At 46.1% G+C, this 24,479-nt stretch overlaps 2 protein-coding genes across 2 annotated transcripts; both read right to left on the bottom strand.

The window, feature by feature from the left end:
- Positions 1 to 1,694: 1,694 nt before the first annotated feature.
- On the bottom strand, positions 1,695 to 12,636 carry hunk (hormonally up-regulated Neu-associated kinase). Its single transcript, XM_061702092.1, has 9 exons — positions 12,162 to 12,636; positions 8,217 to 8,509; positions 7,541 to 7,596; positions 7,335 to 7,470; positions 6,206 to 6,333; positions 5,135 to 5,261; positions 4,898 to 5,066; positions 4,251 to 4,413; positions 1,695 to 3,722 (listed from the first exon to the last, which is right to left on the bottom strand). Exons 1-9 carry the CDS (start codon positions 12,375 to 12,377, stop codon positions 2,953 to 2,955), a joined length of 2,058 nt encoding a protein of 685 aa, XP_061558076.1. The 5' UTR covers positions 12,378 to 12,636; the 3' UTR covers positions 1,695 to 2,952.
- Positions 12,637 to 13,758: 1,122 nt separating this feature from the next.
- uspl1 (ubiquitin specific peptidase like 1) lies at positions 13,759 to 24,189 on the bottom strand. The gene is given in 11 exon segments (XM_061702119.1): positions 13,759 to 16,445; positions 16,447 to 16,957; positions 17,622 to 17,980; positions 18,094 to 18,254; positions 18,334 to 18,459; positions 19,252 to 19,381; positions 20,106 to 20,204; positions 20,440 to 21,262; positions 21,997 to 22,119; positions 23,237 to 23,388; positions 24,028 to 24,189. Coding segments are annotated over 10 exon segments (2,985 nt in total). The 5' UTR covers positions 23,363 to 23,388; positions 24,028 to 24,189; the 3' UTR covers positions 13,759 to 15,918.
- Positions 24,190 to 24,479: the final 290 nt, after the last annotated feature.

Genomic DNA, 24,479 nt, shown 5'->3' with positions numbered 1-24,479 from the left:
TGGGGCGGGCTCCTAAAATGCGTAAAACCCTCTGAAGGGTCTTTCAGCTGTTGTAAGGGTCCGTCGTTTTGTTTCGCAGCCGCAGGTGTCCCGTGGGAAACGGAGGCGCTACATTTAGATTTAGCCTTGAGCGCAGAACTCCTTTGGTAACTTCAGATTCAACTATTTGCCCTTCCATTTTTAGATGCGATCTAAGAAAGAGGGAAATTTCTAGCCGACTTCAGCCCGCAATTCGGTGTCGGTACCTTTCACACAATCAACAAACATTGACGGCAGGGCGAAAGGGGGCTCATTTAATTCCCCCGTTTTTCCCCAAAACATCTTAAGTTTAAATCAGGTGAAGAACCAAATTTGGTAACTTGAATAGAAGCTCAAAATGCCTTAGTGGGTCCTTTCACACAGATCTAAGGTATAACACTAGCCAACGTTTATTCACCCTTTGTCATTCATGCAGAACCCAACTAAAAACCGCTCCAACCTCCAAATCCAGGAAATCGCATGGTTGACTTCAACTCACCCCTCTGTGTCAGTATACCTTTCACACAGAACAGCAACCACAGCTGGCGTTGCCAGCCGGCGTGAAAGGGGCTAAAACAATTCACCTTATTTCGCTTTTCAAAGATTGCTTTGAAAGACCAATTCCCCCCCCCCCCCCCCCCAAAAAAAATTAGCTGTCTTCATTTATATCAGAATAATCTTTATTTGCCATGTATTAAGGTAGAACACCCCCCCCCCCCCCAAAAAAAATTGTTACCTCTTAGGTCGCACACAGATTGTTAGGGTTGGTGAGTTTTGTCTCTGACCATGTTATAGAAGGGCTCCCACAGGGTTCAATTTTAGGACCACTTCACTTTCTTTTTTGAAAGCATTTGACTCAATTTACAAAAAAATGGGGGTATTTTGTCTGTGGGAAATTCAAAGGTGGCCTTAAACCCACAATTCCGTGCCAGTATCGCTACACCTTTCACACACACACAGAACAACAAAATGAAAGACAAAGTGTTTAACTTGAATATAAATATTTTAAATAACTTTACACAGCATAGAAATCTCTCAACAAACCAACAAAAGCATTCATCGTTACAAAACCTTACAAAAGTCTTCCCCCGAGTCAGCATCAATCTCTGCATTGACACAATTGAAAAAAATAAGAAAGGTACAAAGACTGCTAACAGTGACAACATTGCATGCAACTTTTCCTTAGATTGGTTACCATTGCGAAGCCCCGTGCGGCTGAAGAAGCCAAAAACGAAAAATTCACAAATGGCTTCAAGAAGTTATTTACATTATTATTTTTTTTTCCCATCTTGGCAAAAACTCGTTATTAGTCATTGCAGTAAACATTTAAGACTATTGCACAAACTACAGCTTTAAGACAAACACGAGTGGTTTGTTTGTGTTTTTTTTTTGTTTTTTTTTTTAGAAACGTCAACTTTCAAAATAAGGCTCATTAGAATTTCTTTTGTTGTTTTTCTCACACAAAAACAGGCAAGACATGCGCAATGTCTGCAGGTATGATTTTTTTTTCTATTTGTACACACGCCAACAGCATTTTAGCTTGCTAAAAGCTTTGTTCGGAAATGCCACAAGCAAACCTAATTTTTGGTTTCAAATGTTATTTTCAATGGATTCCAGTATTAAGGCCCGAGCATCTGGCACCTCCTGGAAAGTATTTATAAAAAAAAAAAAAAAAAAAATTAAATTAAAAAAAAATAAAAGAAAAGAAAAGAAAAATCAGCACCCCGACGGCAGTTTGACGGGAAATCGGGTGGACGTGTTTATCACACTCGGACGCACGATTAAAAGTCTCAAGAACCAGTACCCCAAATGGAACAGGAAGTCGGCCATTTGGGGTGAACTCCTACTCGGGAATTCACCCAAATGAGTCCCCATTGGAACACTAATTGAAGTTAAACTTGCGACTTTATTCATGCTTCCGACTGGCTACGAATGCTCTTAAAGTTGCTTTGGAATATACTGAACTGTTTCTAACCCAGAGTGGAAAATAACGGACATAAGAGCTGGTATAAAAAGCCAGGACGGAAACTAGCGCCGTCGCCATAAAAACAAACAACACTTGGCACCTACGTAGTCGGTATTGAACAAAAAACTGAGGTAAGCGGCGTTAAACATTGCGGTTACGCTACACCATTTTGGCTTTCCTTTGAATAGCGCAGCGAGAGCTCGCTCGGAATTCCGAGCCGGAGGTCCGGCGAAGACGTCTCAGAAAACACGTAGCGAACACAAAGTGTAGTCGGGACGGGGGAAGAGGCGGGTCCTTTAGCTGGTGCGAATCAGTCGGCGGCTCAGTTAGCGACCACGTCGTTAGAACCGCAAAATTCCGTGTATAATACAGCGCGCGTGTTGACGCGGTGTCCTCAAAGCACAGTGATTCCCAACCACATTCGTCCGAAAACGTTGCCATTTGTTTTTGGAGATCCATCTATGCAATCGATGTAAAGTGACAGAGAAGAACAAGTACAGCGAAGTTCACCGCTCGCGGTACGGCGCATCGCAGAATTGGAAGCGTGACGGGTTTTGCCAGTTTACAGGCAAGTCTGAATTTGGAGTTGCACGACCTCAGTGTAATCGGAAAGAAGCTCTTCTACTCACTTCAGCATAGTTCCTTGGCACTAAGATGCCACAAGAAGGTAGCAAAGCATTTTTGATGTATTTATTTTCTTAAATCACTTTGGCCTGAGCACAGAAACAGCGAATTGTTTTTGGGTTTTTGGGCAAAGAACGCCAAACTGAAAAAATGGGGCACTTTTTATTTGGTGGTGTGCCGGGTGATTTTTTGGAATATAAAATCTGCGCCTTGGCGCAATGTAGGTTGGGAAACACGGATCCAGGACTGATTGCTCGGGGATCCAAATGTCGCTTTCAGATCCATTTTCAAGTGGGACAGTTCACAGTTTTCTGGTTTTCGGGCAGCGGTCTTGTCCGGGCCCCTCAGCAGAGGGTCTTGAGCGCCCCCGACGCGCACAGCAGAGTCTGCATGGGGTAGGGCGGCGGGGACACCACTTCCTCCACCACCTGCTCGGGCCGGAAGCTGAAGGGCTGCAGCTGGACCTTCTTCTTGAGCGCCAGGCCGACGCCCACGCAGGGGAACTTGGCGCGCTGCGTGGGGCTGTCGGAGTCGCTGCCGCTACCGCCGAGATTGGACGGCGGGCTGAAGGCGGACGCCGGGTTTAGCGGGCTGAAGGCCGACTTGGGCGGGCTGAAGCCCGAGCCGCCCGGCGGGCTCCCCGCCGCGCTGGGCGGGCTGCCGCCGGCGTCGGAGGAGAAGCCGCCGCCCCAGTCGGCGGAGACGCTCTTCTTGGGCTGCGGGTGGACGATGAGCACGGGCGGACTGGGGACGGTGGCCTTCTTCAGGTAGGACGAGTCAGGCTGGAAGGCGGAGACGTGGCGGGGCGGCGACAGCGTCCCGTTGGTCAGCTTGTACCAGGGCGAGGCGGGCGTGTCGTCCAGCCGCTCGGCCTTGGAGAGCGAGCCGAACGAGTGCATGCCGATGGGCGAGGGCGCGGGCGGGGCGGGCACGCCGTGCTCGGGGCTGCCGCTGTTGTTGACGGGCGGCATGGTGGCCAGCCGGCGGCGCTGTTGAGGCGTGTGGGACGAGAAGAGAGGCTGGATCTCCAGGTACTCCATGGACGACGATGCCACCGTGCCCGGGGGCGCCAGCGGGGAGTTACGATGGCCACCAGTCAGAGCACGTAGCAGACCTACGGGACAGGACGACGCAAGCGACTGTTAGCTGTTAGCATACCCCAACGCGCGCGGTACGCGGATGTCCGCTCTCGTCTTTTTAGATGAAAGCGAAGACTTTTCGAAGGGTGAAATCTTTGAATTTCCGAGGGGGACGGGAACCCATCAACTCGGACAAATCATTTTGATCAAAGTCAAGACTTTGCTTTTTTTTTTTTTTACGGGCCTCAAAAGTACCGTGATATATGTAGATCATATTTGGTTTCCTTCTCAGCAACTCTTAAGCTTGTAAGGAGCGGACATCCACGTGTTTGAATAGACGACGACAACGAGTGGCTTCTACTTGAGCCTCTGAGGGATTACACACGAGTCGTGTCGTCCGAGACGCTTCCTCTCAGGCGGGCGGACGGAAACAACGGACGGACAAGTAACGAGAACATGCGTGCTGGCTCAACCTACCCTGCGCGGACAAAGGCGACACGCGGATATGAGGCGCAAACAAAGACGGCGAGCAGAGACGGCGAGGCGGCCGTGAGGACGCTCACCGGTGCGGTGCTTCTTGTCCTTGCTGGGCCCTTTGCTCACGGCCAAGTAGACGGGCGTCTGCTTGGGCGGGATGGTCAGCTTGTCCACGTGCTTGCGCCACTGCGTCTGGAAGTACTCGTTCTTGGGCTTGTCGCCCTTCTTCTTCTCCTGGAACTGCAGCTCCTGAGGAACGCATTTGAAGGTCACTCAAATTCGAGAGCCTCTCGTTAAAGTCAACGAAGGACAGTTTGGGGATTAAATGAAAGGTTTTTGATGATCACTTTGGTCAGAGTTCAGTTTTTAACATCTGCTATCAAAGGCCACTTTCATGAAATTCAAGACTTTAATGTCAAATGGAAGACCACTACGACCAACTAATTCTATCAAATTTAAGACCGTTTTGGGACTCTTTCCTCAAATGTAAGACTTTTTACTGGCACGTTGATCAAATCTACAACTGAAATTGAAGACTCTTTAACAACGGATTCTCTCCAATTGAAGAGCCTTTTTAAGGCAAATATTTGAAATGTAAGATTTGAAGACAAATGGCAGAATCTTCAAATGGACTCCCAAGTTCGTGTTCCAGTTAAGAGGTGACGAAATGTCAGAGTTTTCCATCAGAATCCCAATGGTTTCATTCCAGTTCCTGGTAAGAGAAGGTACGTACCCTGTACTCTTTGGACAGCCTCTTCATTTTCTTGTTGAGCAGGAAGTAGACGGCCAGCGTGTGGCAGGCGCGGTTGGTGAGGACGGCGCTGAGGACCTCGCTGTGCTTGTAGGCCATCTTCTCCGTCATGTGCAGCAGGACCGTGTGGTCGATCTCCTCGATGTGGATCCTTCAGCGAGCGAGGGTTTAGAAAGGAGACGCTAACAGACGGAGGCGGGAGGCGCGGGGGGCGTGTACCTGTTGAGGTAGGGCGCCCCCGTGTTCCTGTTGGCCAGCTGCAGCCACGAGTCGGCCATCACCTGGTGGATGTTGGGCCGCTTGTTGGGGTCGGGCTCCAGGAGCTTCTTCAGCAGGCAGACGGCGGCTGAAACCCGAAAAAGAACAAAGATGACGCGCCGTACGATCGATCGAACGACGGCAAACCGAAGACGACCTCGGATCCGATCGATTGAAGACTCTTTAACGAGTACTTCAATCAGATTTAAGTTGGTCAAATTTGAGACCTTTTCAAGGCCGGCCGGTCTCATCGGATCCCTTGTTCTACAACATCGTTCATCGCGTGTGGCCTTGTAAAAATCTTTCAACGTGCGTGCGAGGAAGAAGGTCCGAAGGATAACTGAGGAAAATTGAAGAGGAGCCGTCGAAAAGCTGGATTGGAAAATGTTCTCGGTGCCAAGCGTCCGCGTTACGCAAGACGGCCCCGAGTCGTCGGCGTTTACGAACGGACGCTTACGTAAGCGGGTTAAGCCCGCCCTTGCATCGAGGTGACGCCGCGCTTACGAATTAAAGACACGATAGGCTCGGATAAGAATATGAATAATCCTCAGAGGCCGCGCGCGCGCACGGCGGCCATGTTGCGTCACGCTGAGGTACGACCCGCGCGAAGCGTTTCGTCAGCGTCGACGACTTCCTGCCGTTCATTTTGCTCTTCGGGGCCGTTCGTCCGAATTACAGCCACAAAAAACGTCATCAAATTGATGACAATTTTGATCAAATTGAAAAATCTGAAGACCACTTGCATTGAATTTAAGACTTTTAAAGACCGCTTCTTTCAAATGGAAGAAGACTTTTTAAGACCCTTTTCATCAAATTGAAGAATTTAAGACTTTTTGACACCAGTTGCTTTGAATTTAGGACTTTGAAGTGACTTCCATCAAGATTATTCGTATTTTATTTTATTTTTTTTACGGCTACTTCAGTCGCATTTAAGACCTGTCGTTGTCTACGCGTGAACATTATGAGCGGGTGACGTGGCCTCCATAAAAAGACAGCAAAAGTCGATTTGCCTTGAAAGTACGGCGACGCTACCTGTGGACAGCGAGGGCGGCAGCGGGTTCATCTCCTTGTCCACCATCTTCTGGTGCAGCGCCCGCAGGCTGAAGGGCTCCACGGTGAAGGGCAGCGTGCCCGTCAGCATGGCGTACATGTTGACGCCGCTGCGAGACACGCACATGTCACACGCCTCCTGAATTCTCACGCCGCGGCGACGCTTTACACTCGCAAGTCAAATTGAATTCATTCCAGAGTGATTTTTAATTCCCTTCCCCCAAAAAACGGAATTTCTTCTTTTTTAGGACTTGGTCTCATTTTCATTGGGGTTTTGGATTCTGGATGGAAATTCCCGTGAGATTTTAGCTCCCAATTTTGAGCGGATGGACTCCAATCCATTAAGAAGACTCAGAAGTCAAACGGAATCGGTTTCGGGAGGCTCGTCCGGCTTCCGTTCGTTCCAATTTTGCAGCACGTTTATCTATTATTACAGGAAATATCCTTCATTTGTTGCGCGTTTTCTTTCCGTTAAAAGTCCCACCTCCAAATTGTTTGACAGGTGAACTGTTGGAGTCCAAGGTTGAACTTCAAACAATTTGGAATTGGACCAGAATTTGGGCGGACTTTGCTTCTACAAAAATCACGAGTAAGAAGCATTTTAATGCCATTCGCACGAGTGCAGGAGAATTGTTCCAACTTTGATTTGTTCCAATTTCAAATCTATTTTGGCCAATAGCAAATATCCATTATTCCATTCCGTTTCTTGTTTTCATTGGTTCTCGATTGCGGTTTGGATTTTGGATGGAAAATCCCATCCCAGCGGTTTAATCCCTGAGCTTGTACCATTTGTAATTCGCTTGGAGAAAATCTCACACAAAGGTCCAGACTTTGTCGCGTACCCCTCCGAAGTCAAACTGACTCTGTTCCGTTTGTCATTTTCAAAGTTGTTCCGGATTCTTGTTTGAATCTTGGATGGAAATTTCCTTGACATTTTACCTCCGATTCAGAGTCGTTTTAACTGCGAAACCCGCAAAATGGATTTTCCGCGTACGCGTGGGAATTCGACCGACAATCTCGTCTCGCGTGGCTTGCGAGCCCTTCGGCAGCCGAACCGTTCAAGTTCCCGAATGCGAGCCGAGTTGGATAGAGAAGTCTACGGAGAACTCACATGGACCAGACGTCCACTTTGGGTCCGTACTTCTTCCTGGAGAGCAGTTCCGGGGCGGCGTAGGCCGGACTCCCGCACTGGGTGCTGAAGGGGTCCGAGTAGCCCAGGATGCCGGCGCAGTTGCTCAGGCCGAAATCTGCATTGGGGCAGGGTGTTATTTCTGGGGTTGTCGTCATACTTTGGAGAAAAAGGGATTTTCTTTTTACCGATGAGCTTGATGTTGTCTTGCTCGTCCAACAGAAGGTTTTCGATCTTGAGGTCTCTGCGGCAGAGAGAGAGAAAAGACGCCTTTCGCATCAAATAACGCGCAAAACATCATCCCTCGCCGTGCTGGAGCAGGAGAGGCGGGCGCCGCCCCACACAAACGCCCTCCCGTTACGGGCCGCGCCCGCCGATCTTCGATCACCGAGAAGATGAAATCACGTGGACTAAAGTTTCAGGACGCGCGTGGCCACCAATCAAGGGTGAGGCTCCCAAACTCAGAGTTTGGGTTCTGGACAAGGTCAGGCTTTCAAATGACAATTTCAAACAGGCTTAGGCTTTCAAATTGATTGATTGATTGATTGATTGATTGATCATTTGAATTGGTTGCTGCACAGTTTTTTTCAATTCAAACAATTCAACACAATACAATATAAGGGTTAAATTACGGCTTCATGTCAAGGTTTCAAGTTGGAGTCTCAACTCCTTGGTTTGGGTTTCAAGACAGGGTTAAGCTTTCCAGTTGGCGTTTTAAGCAAGGGTCAGGTTTTGAATGAGGGTTTCAGGCCAGGGCGAGTTGGGGTTTTGAGTTTCGAAACATGGAGACACTTTCAAGTTTGGACTTCAGCGCTGTGATCATTATCACAACAATAATAATCCCGAGCGGCGCGGCGGGCGTACCTGTGCACGACGCCGGCCCTGTGCAGGTGCTCGACGGCGAGCACCAACTGGCGGATGAACTTCTGCGTCTGGCGCTCGTCTAGCCGCTTCCTGTCGTAGATGCGGTTCATGAGGTTTCCGCCCGGGCACAGCTCCATCACCAGGTAGTAGCTGTTCTCCGTCTCCAAGATGTCCAGCAGCTGCGTGATGTTGGGGTGGCGGATCATCTGCTGGATGTGGCCCTCGCGACGCAGGTTCTTGGTCACGTACGAGTCCTTCTTGGCCTTGCGCTTGTCGATCACCTTCACCGCCACCTGCCGGAGGCGCCCACGCGTTAGTTGCCGCCCGATAGCGCCAAGCCCCGTTCGCGCGGGACGCGTGCGCTATTACTTGCCGTCGAGAGGGCGACCGTCGGGTCGGGCCCCGCGGGCCCCGCCTTTTAAAGATGTGCACGCTCAAAATCACAGATACTACAGTAGAGGACATGAGGATAGCGCCCACAACTGGACAACAATAAGACCTGCACCTCGGGTGCAAATTGTTGTTTAATAATGAAAAATCAATGTTTATATGATTACTTACAGAAACTTAATTGATAGGATATTCAGTAGAATAATCGATTCTAAAAATATGCAATAGCAGAACATGATTTCAAATCGACAGAGCAGAAATGCAGACACACAAAGTGATTACCATTCAGTTTCTGCCAAAAACGTTCATCGTTGTTTTCCAGTCAAAGCGATTCCAAGGATTTGCAAAAGAGTTGATTCAGTCGGCCAATAACGGATTCATTTTTGCAGCTCGAAAAGTATCACATGGTTCAAAAATTCAATCGTGTAGCGAACCATGGGTGGAATTTTTTTTTTTTTTAATAATATTAATAATCGAAATACCAAATGAATCTCAACTTTGGTGTAAGGTCGGAGACCTCGTGAGCATTTTTCAGTCGTGCATTTGTGGAAATATGGAATGCCCAGATGCATCCTGGGAGACGCGGCGTGGGTAACAGGTGACATAGCGACATGACGCCACACCCGGCTAGCAGCTGCCGCCAGCGCGGGGTTCGCAAAGCGAGCCGTCGAGGAGGCCAAATGGCCCGAGAGACATTTTCCTGAATTTGGTTTGCAGCTGGCACCCAAGGGAACGGGGGGCCGCTCGGGGAGGGGTTCGCCCCACAAATCAAATTCCCGTCCTTTGCCGTCCGGAACGTCCTCGATGACGTCGCCGCTCGCCGCCCGGGTCCTCATTACATTCCGCCGGCCGACCGATGGCAAATCATCTCAAGGAGACGGCGGCGTACGAATCGGGCGAACGGTCGTCCCGTCCTTCGGGTCGGCCGTCTGCCATTCGTCCTTTGGGCGCACGCTCACCTCCGAATTGCTTTTAGGAGCACGCGCTGCAACTTTTGTGACTTTGTGGATTATTTCTACTCGTCGTGTTGATTTCTATTGTGCGAGGTAGCCAGAGGAGATATCACATTAAAACCATGATAAGTCAATTTTCTAAGCATGTAGTGGACTTTTTTTTTTTTTTTTTTTTTTTTTACTTTATGGATTATTATTATTATTATTATCATAAAAACTTGATTTCAATATCATGAATAACCGGGTTTATTTCTAATGTGCGAGGTGCCGTTTATGACTATTCATAATGCATCGAGTTAAATTAATAGCATAAAAAAAAAAAAAAAAAAAAAAGAGCGCGAAATGCTCATTGTTATGACAGAGTGCGGCGGGGGTTCCCCAGCCGGGGGATTTCGGGGGTGGGGGTTCAGTTGTTTACCAGGCTCCCCTCAGACAGAAAAAGGGGGGAGGGGCACGACATGGTGGGAAAGTGGGTTACGGTACAAACGTCCAAAACATGTGACCCCACCTCGCCTCACTTTCACACACACACACACACACACACACACACAGAGACAGACTGTGTGAAATGGGCACTTTCCAGGGATGCTTCCAGCGTGCATAAACCCTTTGCCCCCTCCCCCCTCCCCCCTCCCCGGCTGTGTGGCGGCGCGATTGCTTCGGTTTGCATCATCTCGGACAAAGGGCGCAGGAAGCTCGACGGGGAGGCCGACGACGTTCGCGAAAGATGCACGTGGAAAAATGGGACGAGATTCTCAGAATATTGCCGGCTTTTGGTCACAAAATAGGACTTTCGTTTTGTAGTGTTACTAATTCTTTTGTGAATTTTATTCTTGCAATGTTACATTTGATCTCATAAAACAACTTTAATACGTAAATCTATGTTACTACCTTTTTGTTAAAAATTACGACCATCTTGAAAAAAAAAATGCAATTTCTACTCAGGCTTTTTTTCTCCCAAAATATTACTTTCAATTTCATTATATTATGGCTTTTATCTGGAATAAAATGTCTTTATTTCCATAATATTGCCACTTTTTTTTGTGATAAAATATGACCATTGCATAGTATTCCAACGTTTTCTCAAAAAAATAAATACATTTTAAGATAGAAAAAAGATTTAAATTACATTTATCTTGAAAAACAAAATTCTCAACATTCCAAATTTTTTCTCAAAAAATATGACTTCAAAATATTGTCTTTTTTCTAGAAAAAAATAGGAATATTCTCATAATATTGCCAGTGTTGCAAAATCTGACTAATTATGACTTTTTTAATGAAAAATACAATTTTTATTTTGACAAATGTCATTTTATCAAATATAATATTTTATGTTTGGAATATATTTTATATAAAAAAAACAAATCCTTAAATCAAATTTTTGTCAAAACATGACCTTTTTATCTTCTAGAATTGTTGTTTAAGAGGAAAAAAATACAAATTTATTCTTGTAATATTAAAAAAAAAGAAATTCAGCAAAAAAAAAATTATCTTCGAGACAAGGGCAACTCATGGTGTGGCCACTGGCAGAAGTCATGTCTCCGCACATCTGACTTAGACAAAAGACAACTCATGGAGTAGCCTTCAACAGTTGTATCTCCACAAAGACAACTCATAGAGTGGCCTTCAGCAAAGCCATGTTTCTATATGGCCGAGACAAAGGCAACTCACGGTGTGGCCTTCTGCAGAGTCACGTCTCCGCACGGTCGAGACAAAGAAAACTCACAGGGTGGCCTTCAGCAGAATCCCGATGAGGTCCATGAATCACGCGCACGGGCGTCGACGCGCACGCAAGCGTCGGCGGCGCTCCCCGATTGGCCACTCGCGTCGCCCCGCCCTCCAAGGCGGCGGCGCCGGTGAGCTCACCGCGCGCACACAAAGGAGCGAGAGAGGAAATGTCGTGAAAACAACAAAGGTCAGCTGCGTGCGTGAGGTCACCAGCGAGGACGACAGACAAAAGAGCCAAGTGACTTCCCCCACGCGGGATCGTGAAACGCCGCCGAAGGACAAAATGTCACCTTTGGATTGTTTGGGAACAGAATGCAGTCTGCTCGTCATAACAGCTGTTGTGGCAAACATTAGTTGCACGAAATGAGAGCAATCACAACACTTGCATCAAAATGTGTGTGTCGAGATTCCCCACCCACCAAAAAATAAAATAAAAAAAGCGTAATAGTACAATGTCATTTACCAGGTTTAAGCGAGTAAAAAAAGTTATGCGAATAGTTGTTTGTCAAGGATACATAAAACTATGTAATTTTACAAAAAAAATAAAAGGATACTTTTTAGATATATTTTATATGCATACATGTAATAGATTAGTCAGTTTATTTTCCCTTTAACTTTACCTAGTCATTTTTTTCCCAAACAAGTCTTATTTTTCAAGAAAAAAAAGTTGCTTTTCAGTATTAAGAGATGAAAGTTATTTTTAAGAAAAAAAACGATAAAATGTGATTTTTTTCAAGAACTTTCTTTTAATCTGACCTCAAAGTATTTTGGGGAAAAATTAAGTGCGATATAGCTAAAGTCGCATGTTTGAATACAAAAAGTTGGATTTTTGCGAAACAGGTGTCAATGCAGTGCGGCTGCTGGCTTGCCTTACCTTCTCCCCGGTGAGGGCGTGCAGCCCCTCCCTGACTTTGGCGAAGGATCCCTCGCCCAGCTTCCTCCCGATCAGGTAGTTGCCGACCCGCTTGGTGTGGTAGAACTTCTTGAGGAGGTCTGCGGCCGGGCTGCCGCACAGCGTGGCCGCCGCCGGCCCCGGGGCGCCCTCGTCGGCCTCGCCCTCCGGCAACGGCTCGCACTCGGCCACCGGCATGACTGTTGTCCGCTCCTCCACCGTCTTCCTGGGCTCGTAGTCCGGGAATTAGACTTGTCCCCAATGCGCCCGAGTGCCGTCTAATTACAAGTGAATGCCACCTGTTCCATCCAAAGGCATTCCTACGAGCACCTTACGACACCCGCACAGTAACAAACGTGTCGAGGTAAAAGCGCCAGGGAAATATTGGGAGCTAAAAAAAAAAGTGAATTGAACAATGTCGTCTTTGTTTTGGGAGCGTTTCGCTCGCGCTCGCGTTCGTGTTTGTCAGTTTGAAGAACAAGTGACTTTCCCGGTTCGAGAGGGGCAAGGAGGGGGCGGTCAACAACTTGCCCGGCCAATCAGGGCCCGTGGAGGCGGGTGTTGATGTGCCTAGCCAATCATCCTTGACGTGGGCGGGGCTTGTGGAGAAAAGCCAGGAAGAAAAACACACGCCCAAAAAACCAAACAAACAAACAAAAACGAACAAAGAACACGCTCGAAGATCAATATGTTGCATGCTGGTATGTGGTAAGAAAGAAATGTACAGTAGTCTAATTATGCAACAGTAACGTTTTTGATTTAGTCGTGTTTTCTTGGGGATACGTAGCTTACCACCACCAGGTGTGACTGTGGAGTCGGCGAATCGTGCGCAATTCGAAAGCGTCTTTGAGCGTCAAGAAGTGTAAAACATTCGAACATTTTTCTTTCATATTAAAGGGGAGAATAAAGACTTTAAAAAAAAAAAAGCAATCAAGTTGTATAGTTTTCATCAATTAGTCAGTTAATATATTTGTATTATATAAATGATGTTTTATTATTATTTTTATATTTATTATTTTATGTATTAATATATTATAATAAGGCTTTTTGTTACAATGCCTTATTTTTTCCAACAAAACGTTAAAATTATTTTTGGGGGAGGGAAAAAAAAAAGATTTTATGTAAATGTCTTTTTAAAGAGAACAAAATAATACTAGGAGAATAAAGTAAGATTTTTTTTGAAGCAAAATGGCATAAAGTGGTAATATTTCCAGATAAGTCACATTTTGTCAGGACGTTTTCTTTTAATCTAACCACGATAAATAATCTTTTTTTTACCTGTATAAAACGTCCTTTTTTAAAGAAGGTTGTATTGTTTGGAGGGGAAAAGTCATTACAAGATGCAATTCCTATTTTTATTATTTCAAAAATATAAGTATTCCACATTGTATTACCGCATTAAATATTGAATGTACAGAGTCTACGTTTGTCGGTGAAATAAACATTTACCAACCACACAGCATGTAAATTAATCTGCGCTAACTGCTTTTACAGTGAAATAGTCAAAATTCATATTTTGCATTGTTACTCGTCATTGGTTAGTCGAACTTAACATATGGGATGACAACAGTACAAAACATAATTCTTATGCATTTAATAACTTGCATGGATTTCTCGAAGGAATTGGGACCTGGACATGACTCACACATTCTCGTCATTGTTACACTTCGGAGGTTGAAAGAAAAACAAAACACGTCCGAGCCAAAAGGACGACTCCACTGCCATCTGTTGACCGTGTGGTGCACTGCAACTAGACTGACTGCCTCAATACAAAGTTGTTCGTTTTTTTAAAATAATAATAAACCCTAAAAACATCCCCAAAATAAACGACAACAACAACAAATGGCATCCAAAAAATTGTAATACATTTATTGAAGAAAAAACGTAACCAGACAAGAATAGTCTTTTTTTCCTGGATTTTTTTTTTTCATAGGGTAACATTTTTAAAATCAGTCACAATTTGTTTTTCTCCCCTTGGAAAAATCAATAGTAATATAATTATGAGTGTAAAGATGTATTTTTTTGACAAAAAAGTTGCAATACTACGAGATTGTAGCATTTTATAAATCTGAGTGCTGAAATTTTAGTAATCCAGAAAAGTGGTATGTGAGAATAAAACGTTAGATTTTTTTTTTTTTTTAAATGAGGATTGTCTCATTTTTCTACATAAAATTATATTTCACATTTTTTAGGAAACATTGTAAATTTAAATTTGAGATGTTAATTCATATCACCAGAATAAAGTAGCGATAGCTTGAGAATAAAGTTGTTTTATTAAAAGCGTTTAAAAAAAAATGTTTGAGGGGAAAAAAAGTACAAATAGGAAATCACTGTGACGTAGTCTTATTTTGGGGAAGAAACGCTGAGCCCAATCGGCCAACGGGTAGAACAGCCGCCTCCAAACAAAGTTTTTGCTATTTGGCTACCTTGCCGCCAAGTAACAAGAGTACTCTCATTTCATTGTTAGTTGCTTAATAAACATGCAAGGTGGTTGCTATGCTTGTTAAATTTATATCACGGGATACAAAAAAAATCATTCATCAAAACAAGATACATGAAAACAGTAGTGCTCTTTAATCAGAAAACCATGATGCTGCATCTACATTTCACAATGTGGTAACTATATACAGATTTAATATATACAAAACATAACCCCTGAAACGAACGCTCGGGCCAAGAAGTGCTTTACAGTTACAAAATAAATTAAACTGAACATATTCGATCTCCCCACCATAATGAACCAAAGTTAACAAAATGTGTGTTAATGTTTAATGTAGTCATTCAGGCTCTTATAACAAAACAACAACAAAAAATGCTCTGGATTGGCATGTAAAAATGATAAGCATCATGTAAAACAATTTACAGTATTCATGTATTGCACACTAACGTAGGCAATTCCAAGAGGAGAAGTTCCGCGTAAAGTCATATCAACATACAGGTGCATCTCAATGAATTAGAATATGCGAGAAAAGCCGCTCATCTCACGAGCTTCATTAAAACGAGTCATTCTGTAGATTAGACGAGCGGCAGCAAACAACTCACGTCGCAGTTTGGCAGAAGTCAACGATTCTTCGAAGAGGCTTCAAGCCGTTTATTGGCGCTCCCTGTTGACGTTTACTAAAGCATAAAACGGATTTAAACGCTGTGCATTTAAAACAACCACACAGCTTTGCCTTCCGCTAGCTTAATGCCACTACAAAATCGGACACGGCATCGACCTGTCGCTGCATTCTAAACTTTTAAGCAACGGACGTTTCAAAAAAACGGTGGCGCCACAAATGCAGACAGATATAATCAATTCTCACAGGCATACATTCTGTATCCTCTGTGAAAAATGACTACAAAACGTGCGGCGTACTGAGGAGCCGTGACATCTCCATGTCTGTCTTATACTGCCCCCAGGTGGCCGAGGCGCACACACCAGAAGGAGCAGTACAGTGTCCGTTGTTTTGAAGCAAAAATGCTTTCATTCTTTTCATTTGATTGAATTACGTCTGTATGTTTTTATAAAGTTCAATACTATAGAGTGCTATTTGATCATTAAAAACATTTCCAAAATGTTTCTTGCTTTTTTTTTTGTAGGGAAGGCTGGGAGGGCCTACTGGTATTTCCCTTCCTTTCAATGGAGAGAGAGAGAAAATTTGAGACGCACACATTTTGCGTTACAAGCGTAGTCACGCAACACATTCAGCATTGTGATTGATTGAGATGGACTCACCCGCACAGGAAATCCGTGGCGCTATAGAAGAAAAAGTTCCAGTTCTCGGAGCGCCTCGTTCTCCATGGCTCGCTGAGCCTCCGTCGTCTCAGACGTCGACAGAAACTCGTCCAGGAAGTTTTCCATTTGCGGCTGCGCGGCGGGGGTCCCGTCTCGTCGGCCGGCGAGCACGTCGAGGAAGCCCGAGCTGTCGGGCGAGGGGAGCGGCGGGTCGGACGGCAAGAGGCTGTCGCAGGTGGAGGATGAGGTGACGCTGACGGGCGAGACGGGCGCCGCGCCGGCCAACAGCTGGTTGAGCTTGGCCAGCTTCTTCTTCTTGGCCTTCAGCTTCTTCAGCAGCTTGCGGCGCAGCGCCTCCGTGGCGCTCGGGACGGCCGGCGGCGGGGCCCACGACCCCGCAGACTCTGCACAGATATCACCGCCGCGACTGCACTTGGGAGGCGGCGGCGGCGGAATTTGGACGGCGGCACCGAATGCGCCGAACCTCTCGGCGGACTTCAACGGGAGGCCGTCGTCCGTGCGCAGCAGCTGAGGTTTGAGGAAAAGCGGCGCGGGGACCGGCCGGCCTCCTGGCGGGAACGGCCGTGGAATGACTCGGGAGGGGTTTAAATTGATTGACGGGCGCAGGGGGCGGCTCGGTGCTGGTTGGCCTTTGACTGACAGGAAGCTGGCTGAGCATGTAGGACCAGCGGGACTTCTGGTCCAAAGGCGGCGGCCCGGCGGAGGACATGGGCAACGCCGTCTGGACACTTGGAGGCGGCGGATGAAAATCTTGAGCGTTTGCGCGGCCATCTTGAGTGTCCAATTCCTGCGGCGGCGCCGCTTTCGTCCCGGCCGTCTTTCTAGCTGATCGTCGTCTGACTGCGGAGATCCTTTTGCTTCTCTTCGGCGCTTGTTCCGAAGCGGGTTCAAAATCGGGATCTTTGTCGGCGTTGTCGACATCGGACTCGGCAGAGCCCGACGGCGCCTCGTCGGGGTCATCGGGGGTCAGGGAGGAGCTATCGGGCGCGGGAACGCAGTCCAGAAGCGCCTCGTGATCCGTCGGGGCGTCAGCTTGGACCTGTAATGGAAAATTTTATTTTGGAACGTCTCCCGGTTGCGTTCAATGGCCTTCAGTAGGGAATCATAACACTCTGCTTCAATAGATAGTTTGGTCAGGATGTGCTCAGACTAAAGAAATAAAAGTATGACTTGGGCGCCATCTGGTGGAATATTAGGGTGGTTCTCATTGTTGGGTTTAATTCATTGGTGATGTTGGAAGTACATTTTTGCTTCTCTCGCAATGCAGTTACTAATAGTCGCTGTAGTCTACTTTGCCAAAATTATTGCATATAGCGGTCTAAAGGTGAGTTTATTGACATTGTTTATGTAAAGTGAAGGTGATTTGTTTGTGTTGAAGAACAGAACTAACAAATTCAGTCATTTATGTAATGTGGGTCTGCGATGCTTTGTTGCATTTCTTCGTCGGTTGTTTGAGACCAGAGTAAATCAAATCTATCCAAACAGAAACCCAGTCTCTGTTTAAGTGCTTTGCTGCTATCTTGCGGCACCCAGCGGCAATTACAAACCCACTTGCACGGTGCCTATCTGTACCAATCATGCTGCCCAGTCACAGTATTGAGTGCCTGACCTCTTCGCAAAGATAAACGGCGTAAGCTACTCTGTCGCCAAAGACTTGTCAGGTATTTTCTATATCAGAACGAGAATTTTATTCCACAACATACCTCCATCAAGGTGAGCGTGATGATGTCGTCGTGGGACAGCCCATGGAAGGTGTCCAGTAGCGTGGTGGAGCCAACGGACACGTCCCCACGAGCGTCCGCAGTCGTGGCGTTCTCCTCTTCGTCGAGAGCGAGGAAGAGCGACGACTCTTCCGAAGCCTCGTCGCTCAGGTGCCGGTCCGAGGCTACGCGACGGGAGGACTGTGAATCCGGTCGCGTGCTAGACGGGGAACACGCTCCAGAGCCGGGAGAATCCTCTTCCGCTTCCCAGAAGAGGAGGTGCATTTCAGGAGAGGGAACGGCCAGCGTGGGGTGGAGCGCGCTCTCGGGGTGCTTCAAGTCGTCAAATTCCAGCCAGGAGCCTGAACCGCAAAAAGGAGGGATAATAGGAGAGAACATGCTCAAATGGGAGCCAGAAAGAAAGGCAAAGGAGAAAGCTAAAAAGAATCATCAATCAATCAAATGGTGCACTTACCATCGGGCGTGCGCGTCCACGCCACGAAGTGTTTGGCGCGCCGGTCGTATTGGACGAGCGCCGTGACCGTGTGTCTGCGGCCCGCCCAGGTGAAGCCCAGCGCCTCGACGTCGCCGTGCGGGAGACCCTCCACGAAGTGCAACGCCAACACCGGAGGCACCCTGGGACACCACGACGGCCGCACGGGTCAACGAACCGCGTGAAAGGACCCCCCCCCCCCCATTTGATGTGAATCCTAACCTCTCCAGTGTCATCCTCCTGTGCTGGTGCTGGGCGCCGCACGCGTTGCATAGCGCCAAGTGGGTGGCGCGCATTGGGTGCCAGTCAGGCAGCACGTTGGTGAAGGTGGGAAGCGTTTTGGTGACCCTGAAACAATTAAAACTGCTGTTAAACATTTAGGATATTCGGGCAAAGCAATATAGTCTTAAAACTACATCTTTGAAATGATTTTTTCCTTTAACTTATTGAATAAGAAAATGACATGGAATACATTACTCAAAAAAGTTTTGCTTTTGTTTTTTTCCTCCTTCTGGCATTTTCTGTATTTGTCTTGATGACAAATAAACATTGAAACGTATTTTCCCCAGTAGCAACTTTTGCTACTTTCACACAACTAAATTAAAAATTATCATAATTAAAGTGGTACTTTGACTTCTTAATTTATTTCCTCCAATGACCTGACTCATAAACCGTATTTCAAGTCGCGGCACGATGAAACAGTGGTTAGCAAATCTGCCTCAGTTATGAGGACCGGGGTTCAATCCCCGGCCCCGCCTGTGTGGCGTTTGGGTGCTCCGGTTTTCCTCCCACATCCCAAAAACATGCGTGGTCGGTTGATTGGAGACTAAATTGACCGTAGGTGTGAATGTTTGTTTGTTTCTATGTGCCCTGCGATGGGCTAGCAACCAGTGCAGCGTATACCCCGCCTCCCGCCCGAAGCTAGTTGGGATGGGCTCCAGCACGGCAGCGACCCGCGTGAGGAGAAGCTGAACGGAAGACGAATGAAGTCGCTAGAGGTCAGAAAAGTAGCTACATAAGGCGACCAAATCGCTAAGTTAACAACACTGATTGTGCTTGCAGCCATGTTGTTAGTCTAAGTAGTGCAGATCACCATGGAGCTGCTGGATGAAATCAATTCCTCTTAGGAAGCGTAGTGACCTTTCTCCGGCGACCTTCTCGCACTTGGAGCACTTAAACTCCCAGCGGAAGGTGGTCCGGAAGAGCGGCTCCGCCCACGAGTCGGCCGCCAGCAGGAGCGGCATGGCGAACACCGGACTCTCCTTTTGACCTGCGTGGGACGAAGAAGCGGTGAGAACACTCAGGAGGACGGAAACGACACGATCAGCTTCTGTGCGAGTTGCGGCTTCAAAAACAATAAAACAAAAAACAAACAAACTGAAGACTAATGATTACCCACCTTACTTGGACAGCTAACGCGACCTGGCTTTCGACACACAACTACCCGACTTAGGAGGCCTGACTACCAGATTTAAGGCACATAAATTTAGACACCCGAGTACATGGTGTCAAACTGGTGGCACAGGGGCCGGATCCGGCCCGCCACATCATTTTATGTGGCCCGCGAGAGCAATCATGTGCATTGACTTTGTGTTTCTTGCTAAAAGACCAAAATTGAAAATTCTTGACTTAGAAAAATACTGAGATATTGTAAGCATTTTTTGTTAACAAATCCCCTTTTAAAACAACTTGAATAAGTGTAGTTGAACCATTAATGGCTTCAGATTTCAAAACTAGTTATCCATCAATTTGTGTGCGTGTAATATGAGGCGATCATACATTCATATGGGTTCACAGCCATAACGACCCTCCAAGCTACGACGTGGCCCACGACAAAAATGAGCTTGACACCCCTGCCCTACGATCTGACTTCGACACGTTTGTAATAAACAGCGAAGATGATAAGATGCCGCCCGAGTTGATCACTTCCACTCCCCCCATTGTCGAGTTAAGGCAAAGTCCGAGCGGACTCTTCAAAAGGGGCCGCCGCTCACCAAGTTTGCAGCGCAGCCGCGGCTGAAGCAGCTCAAAGACGGCCGCCCTCAGCTCCTGCAGGCGCTCGTCGGCCTCCCGCGGAGCCCTCGCGTCGCCACCTGTGCGCGCAGATCATCAGAGCAGACCACGTTGAGGGTAAAAGTCAAATACCGCAGTCGCTTGTCTTAACTAGTTTAATTCTCAAATTACTCATAAATCATACCAATTTTCACTTTTGGAATTAATTGAAATTCCATGAATCCGTTCCAAAAACGTTGGCTCGCGAAAGATCAAGCGATGACTCGTGACAGGAAAACCTCTTAAGATACCGCTGTAAGATGAGCTGACACTCACCGCTTCCCGCTCGGAGGGCGTCACGGGCGCCATCGTAGCCGCTCAGCAGGCGCCAGACGGCGGCACGCCGAGGCTCGTGCTGGGGTTTGTGTTTCCTCAAGCTCCCGCAGTTGACCAGAAGCACCAGCAGGACGTCCAACCAGCACAGGTTGTGAGCATTCTTCCAGAAGAGCTGCGCTGGTGCACTGACGCCGGGCTTTACTGGCGCGTCGACAAAGTCGGAATCTTCAACGGGTTCGGCGATGAGCTCCTCGGGAGCCGTGACAGGATCGGCGACGGTTTTGTCAGGAGCGGCGACGGGAGTGTTGATGGGTTCGCTTGGAGCGGCGATGGGTTCCTGAGGAGCAGTGACAGGACCGACGACTGTTTCATTGGGAGCATCGACGGGTTTCTCGGGAGCGTCGACGGGTTCTTCAGATTCACCGGGTCGATAGGGACCGCTGACAAGTTCATCAGGAGCACTTCCGAGTTGGTCGGAATAGCCAATGTCTTCATCTATCTGAGGTGCAACAGAAAACGATGGACAGCGTGTAGGTCCAGTACAAGTTGCCGACTGATTGGAAACACCATCCTGGGGTGGACAAGACTTCCCATTGGATTGTTGGACACGAGTTATTGTGGCGTCGTAATGGCCGTTGAGATCGCCACTTCCTGCATCCGCATGGAGTTGGTCAGAGCGCAAACGCTTGACTTTGATTGGCTCGTAGTCATCTTCGTCCGGCTGCTGCAAAGTCTTTCTCTTCCTGCCGCCAGCCGCCGTCTCCGCAGGGACCAAACTGGCCAAAACATCCTCCAGGGGGCGACTGACCAGAGGGAAGAGGCACTGTTGATGACGGTTGGTGGGGGGGGGGGAATACAGTTAGCACGGGATTAGCATGTAGCATTGAAAATGCTGCCAAAACAGTGGTGTTAAAATGGCTGGGTGCTTGGGCCAATTAAATTTTAAGGCCACTGAATAAAAAAAATCCAATTTCCAATTTTAATTATTATTTTTTTTTTTAAATTCAACATCCCCTGAAGAAAAATCAAATGACAAAGAAAGTATTCAAGAGTGTGTTTGTTTCCCCCCCCCTCTTTACATCATATCCTACTTCTTTGTCCAATGCAAACTATTCAAATCCCATCTGTACCCCATTTCCTCTGGTGTCCCCAAGGGATCCATCTTTGGCACCCTCCTCTACATGACCTACATTCTGCCTCTTGGCAATATCTCCTGAAAATTCAATTTACACTTTCATTGCTATGCGGATGACACTCAGCTCTACCTTGCCACCAAACCCAGCACAACTCCTCCAACTTCCTCCCTTAGGCCTGGTGCACACATCAGGATTTTGCAAATCTTTCTTTTCAATCTGCTACAGATCCCACACATAAAGATTGAACAATTTGGGTTGTATTGTGTGTGGTGTGCTCCGAGTACCTTCAGTACCTTAACAAGGTCCGCGAGCTGGGAAAACCCCCGCTAAGATGGGCAGTGTGAAAGGAGCTAGTAATCCCTCTTGTGAGGTGTGTGGTCTTTATTTTTACTAACGAAGTGTGCAATGACGGGAGGCCGACCTGAGGCTCGGTGCACAGCGTGATGGATTCATGCAGGTTGAGGCGGTACAAGCGCAGGGACGAGCTCAGACCTTTGGACGCACACCATGGACAGCAGTCGAGAGACGCTGCCCTCTCTTGGACCTTGGAACAGGGGATTTAAGGATTTTTTGACATTTAAAATGGTAATTCAGGACTTTGTTGAGTAAAATCCTTCAATTAAAGGATTTTAACACCAGTTTTATCAAAAAATAAAATGTCTCATTCGTTAAACATGACCATCAAGCGTGCGATCATCACAAGATTTGAAGAAAATGTGATATTTTGGACACTATTGGCTGGCAATGTGTCATTTGTAAGACAACCTTTAAACTGCAGATTCAAGGATTAGTGTCATTTTTTTAAGCATCATTTAGGCTCTTTTTGGGAAATTCTTGAATAAAACAAGGCAAATTATATAGGCAAATTTGATACACAAGGTAACTCCATGTATTTTACAATTAAAAGCATTTAAAAACAAAGAGCAGATGAGATTTAAAAACAAAGTATAGAAAAGACAGTTTACTAAAATTACTAAAACTGCGGGAAAAAAAGGGAAAATGCTCTAAAATGCTCAATCGTACACATAAAAATAAAGACTAGTTTAATAATAAAGTCAATCTTAAGCGAACATAGCTTTATTTTATGAATTAACTCTCTTAATTTCTCTTTAAAAAAGGTTTGTAAATTTTTAGAGGGCGAAAAAAAGTCTTTCAGAATAAGTTATTTTTAAATAAAAAAATGAAACGTTGCAGCTTTCTGGGGAGGATGTCTTATTTTTTGGGAGAGAAATTTTGAAATAATAAAAAAAAAAAAAGTTAAAATTTCCCCGGCAGAAATTTCCCCGTTTATTTTCTTAGAAAACATAAGCTAATAATGTAACTTGAATTCCAAATCTCCTACATACGATTTATCTCCCAAATAAAGTATTCCCTTACTTAATTTTTTTTAAATGATACATTTTGTCAAAAAAAAAAAAAAAAACTATCATTAATTTGGCTCAACGCAGTATGGCAACAAAAAAATTTATAAACCTTGCCTTCTTATTCAAACCAACCCAAATTGAAGCAAGCAAACCTTTCGCCTTTTACCAAAGATTTCCATTGTGTCTTTTGAAATAATTTGAAGTGGCACTGTGTGTCACAGCGGTGTTCCAACCAAATTCAGCTTTGCGCAGGTGACAAAAGAGTTGAGAGGAGCGCGACCAACGGCTCACACTGACTTTTCCCAAATACCCCACCAGTGGGGAGGCCTGAGCCCCCGAACTGGCATCTTCACCAGGCATCGCTACTGCGCCGCTCCTCCTGACGTCCGCCGCCGCCTGCTGCCATCCCAGCAATATCACCATGACAACCTGGCTCGCCTCCAAGGTAGCTAAAAAAAATAGGGGGGGGGGGGGGGGATGATGACACACACACACACATATCCACCACATGAAGAATATACCACTCACAAAAATAGTTCGGGATGAAGGGCTTTCGGGTGACATTTGGCACAGAAAGGCATAGAGTTGGACCTCCTTGGAAATATTCATGGATCAACACCAATTGTGAAAGATGAACGAGTTCATGCAATTACTGACAAATATGGAATTATAATATGAAAATCGCAGCAATTTGGACAGAGGTTCGCCTCACAAAAACAATGTTATTTTTTGACTTATTGTGCATTTACTGTGGACATAAAAAGGAATTGACGTTTTATCCCTTTCGTGACATTAAAAAAGATTAGATTGATATTAACTCTGCGACCTAACGACATTAGCTTTAGCATTGGCTTTTCTTCACAGCTAACATAAGGCAAGTCTCACCACGACGTCTTCAAAGGACAAAAAACGTGTACGGAAACAAAACTCACTTGTTAGTCGATGATACGAACAAAAGTTTCACTGTACTAATTTTGTCAAAGAATAAAACGAAGGCGGTATGCTGCACCTGCCGGTTGCCATGCTAGCATGCTACCATCCTAGCACACACGCGGGAGTTCAGACGAACGACTTCAAAAAATACGTACCGTTTTCACACTTGAATTAAAAGTGGCTACATCCATCCCAAAAATAACAATAATACCAATAACCCGACACGTGAAAGAGCGCCGGTGTCAGCATTTGGGAGCGTGTCTGTCGTGTTGAAAACGTTGTAATTCCTTCTGCGTGTGTAACACCATTTGTCTCCCCACCCGCCCCCCGGCAATAAGCAACAATGGTTCCGAATAGAATTTTGATTTTTTTTTTTTTTATAAAAAAATAGCTGCCTTTTCTAAAGCATTGGGGTTGCACCAAAATATTTTTAAAATGTGAATTGATTTCAATACATTGACCAATCCATTGATTTATATGGAATTCCAGTGAAAAATTGTGTGTAATATTTAGGAGTAACAAATCATTATAAAACCAGAGGGAATTTTGTTTTACAGTATAACCTTCATCAAAAAAAAAAGTAAATCTATACTCAACTCCTGCTTAT

The sequence above is a fragment of the Phycodurus eques genome, chromosome 17, assembly GCF_024500275.1.
Source record: "Phycodurus eques isolate BA_2022a chromosome 17, UOR_Pequ_1.1, whole genome shotgun sequence".
NCBI lineage: Eukaryota > Metazoa > Chordata > Actinopteri > Syngnathiformes > Syngnathidae > Phycodurus > Phycodurus eques.
This window is presented reverse-complemented; position numbering and strand designations above follow the sequence as displayed.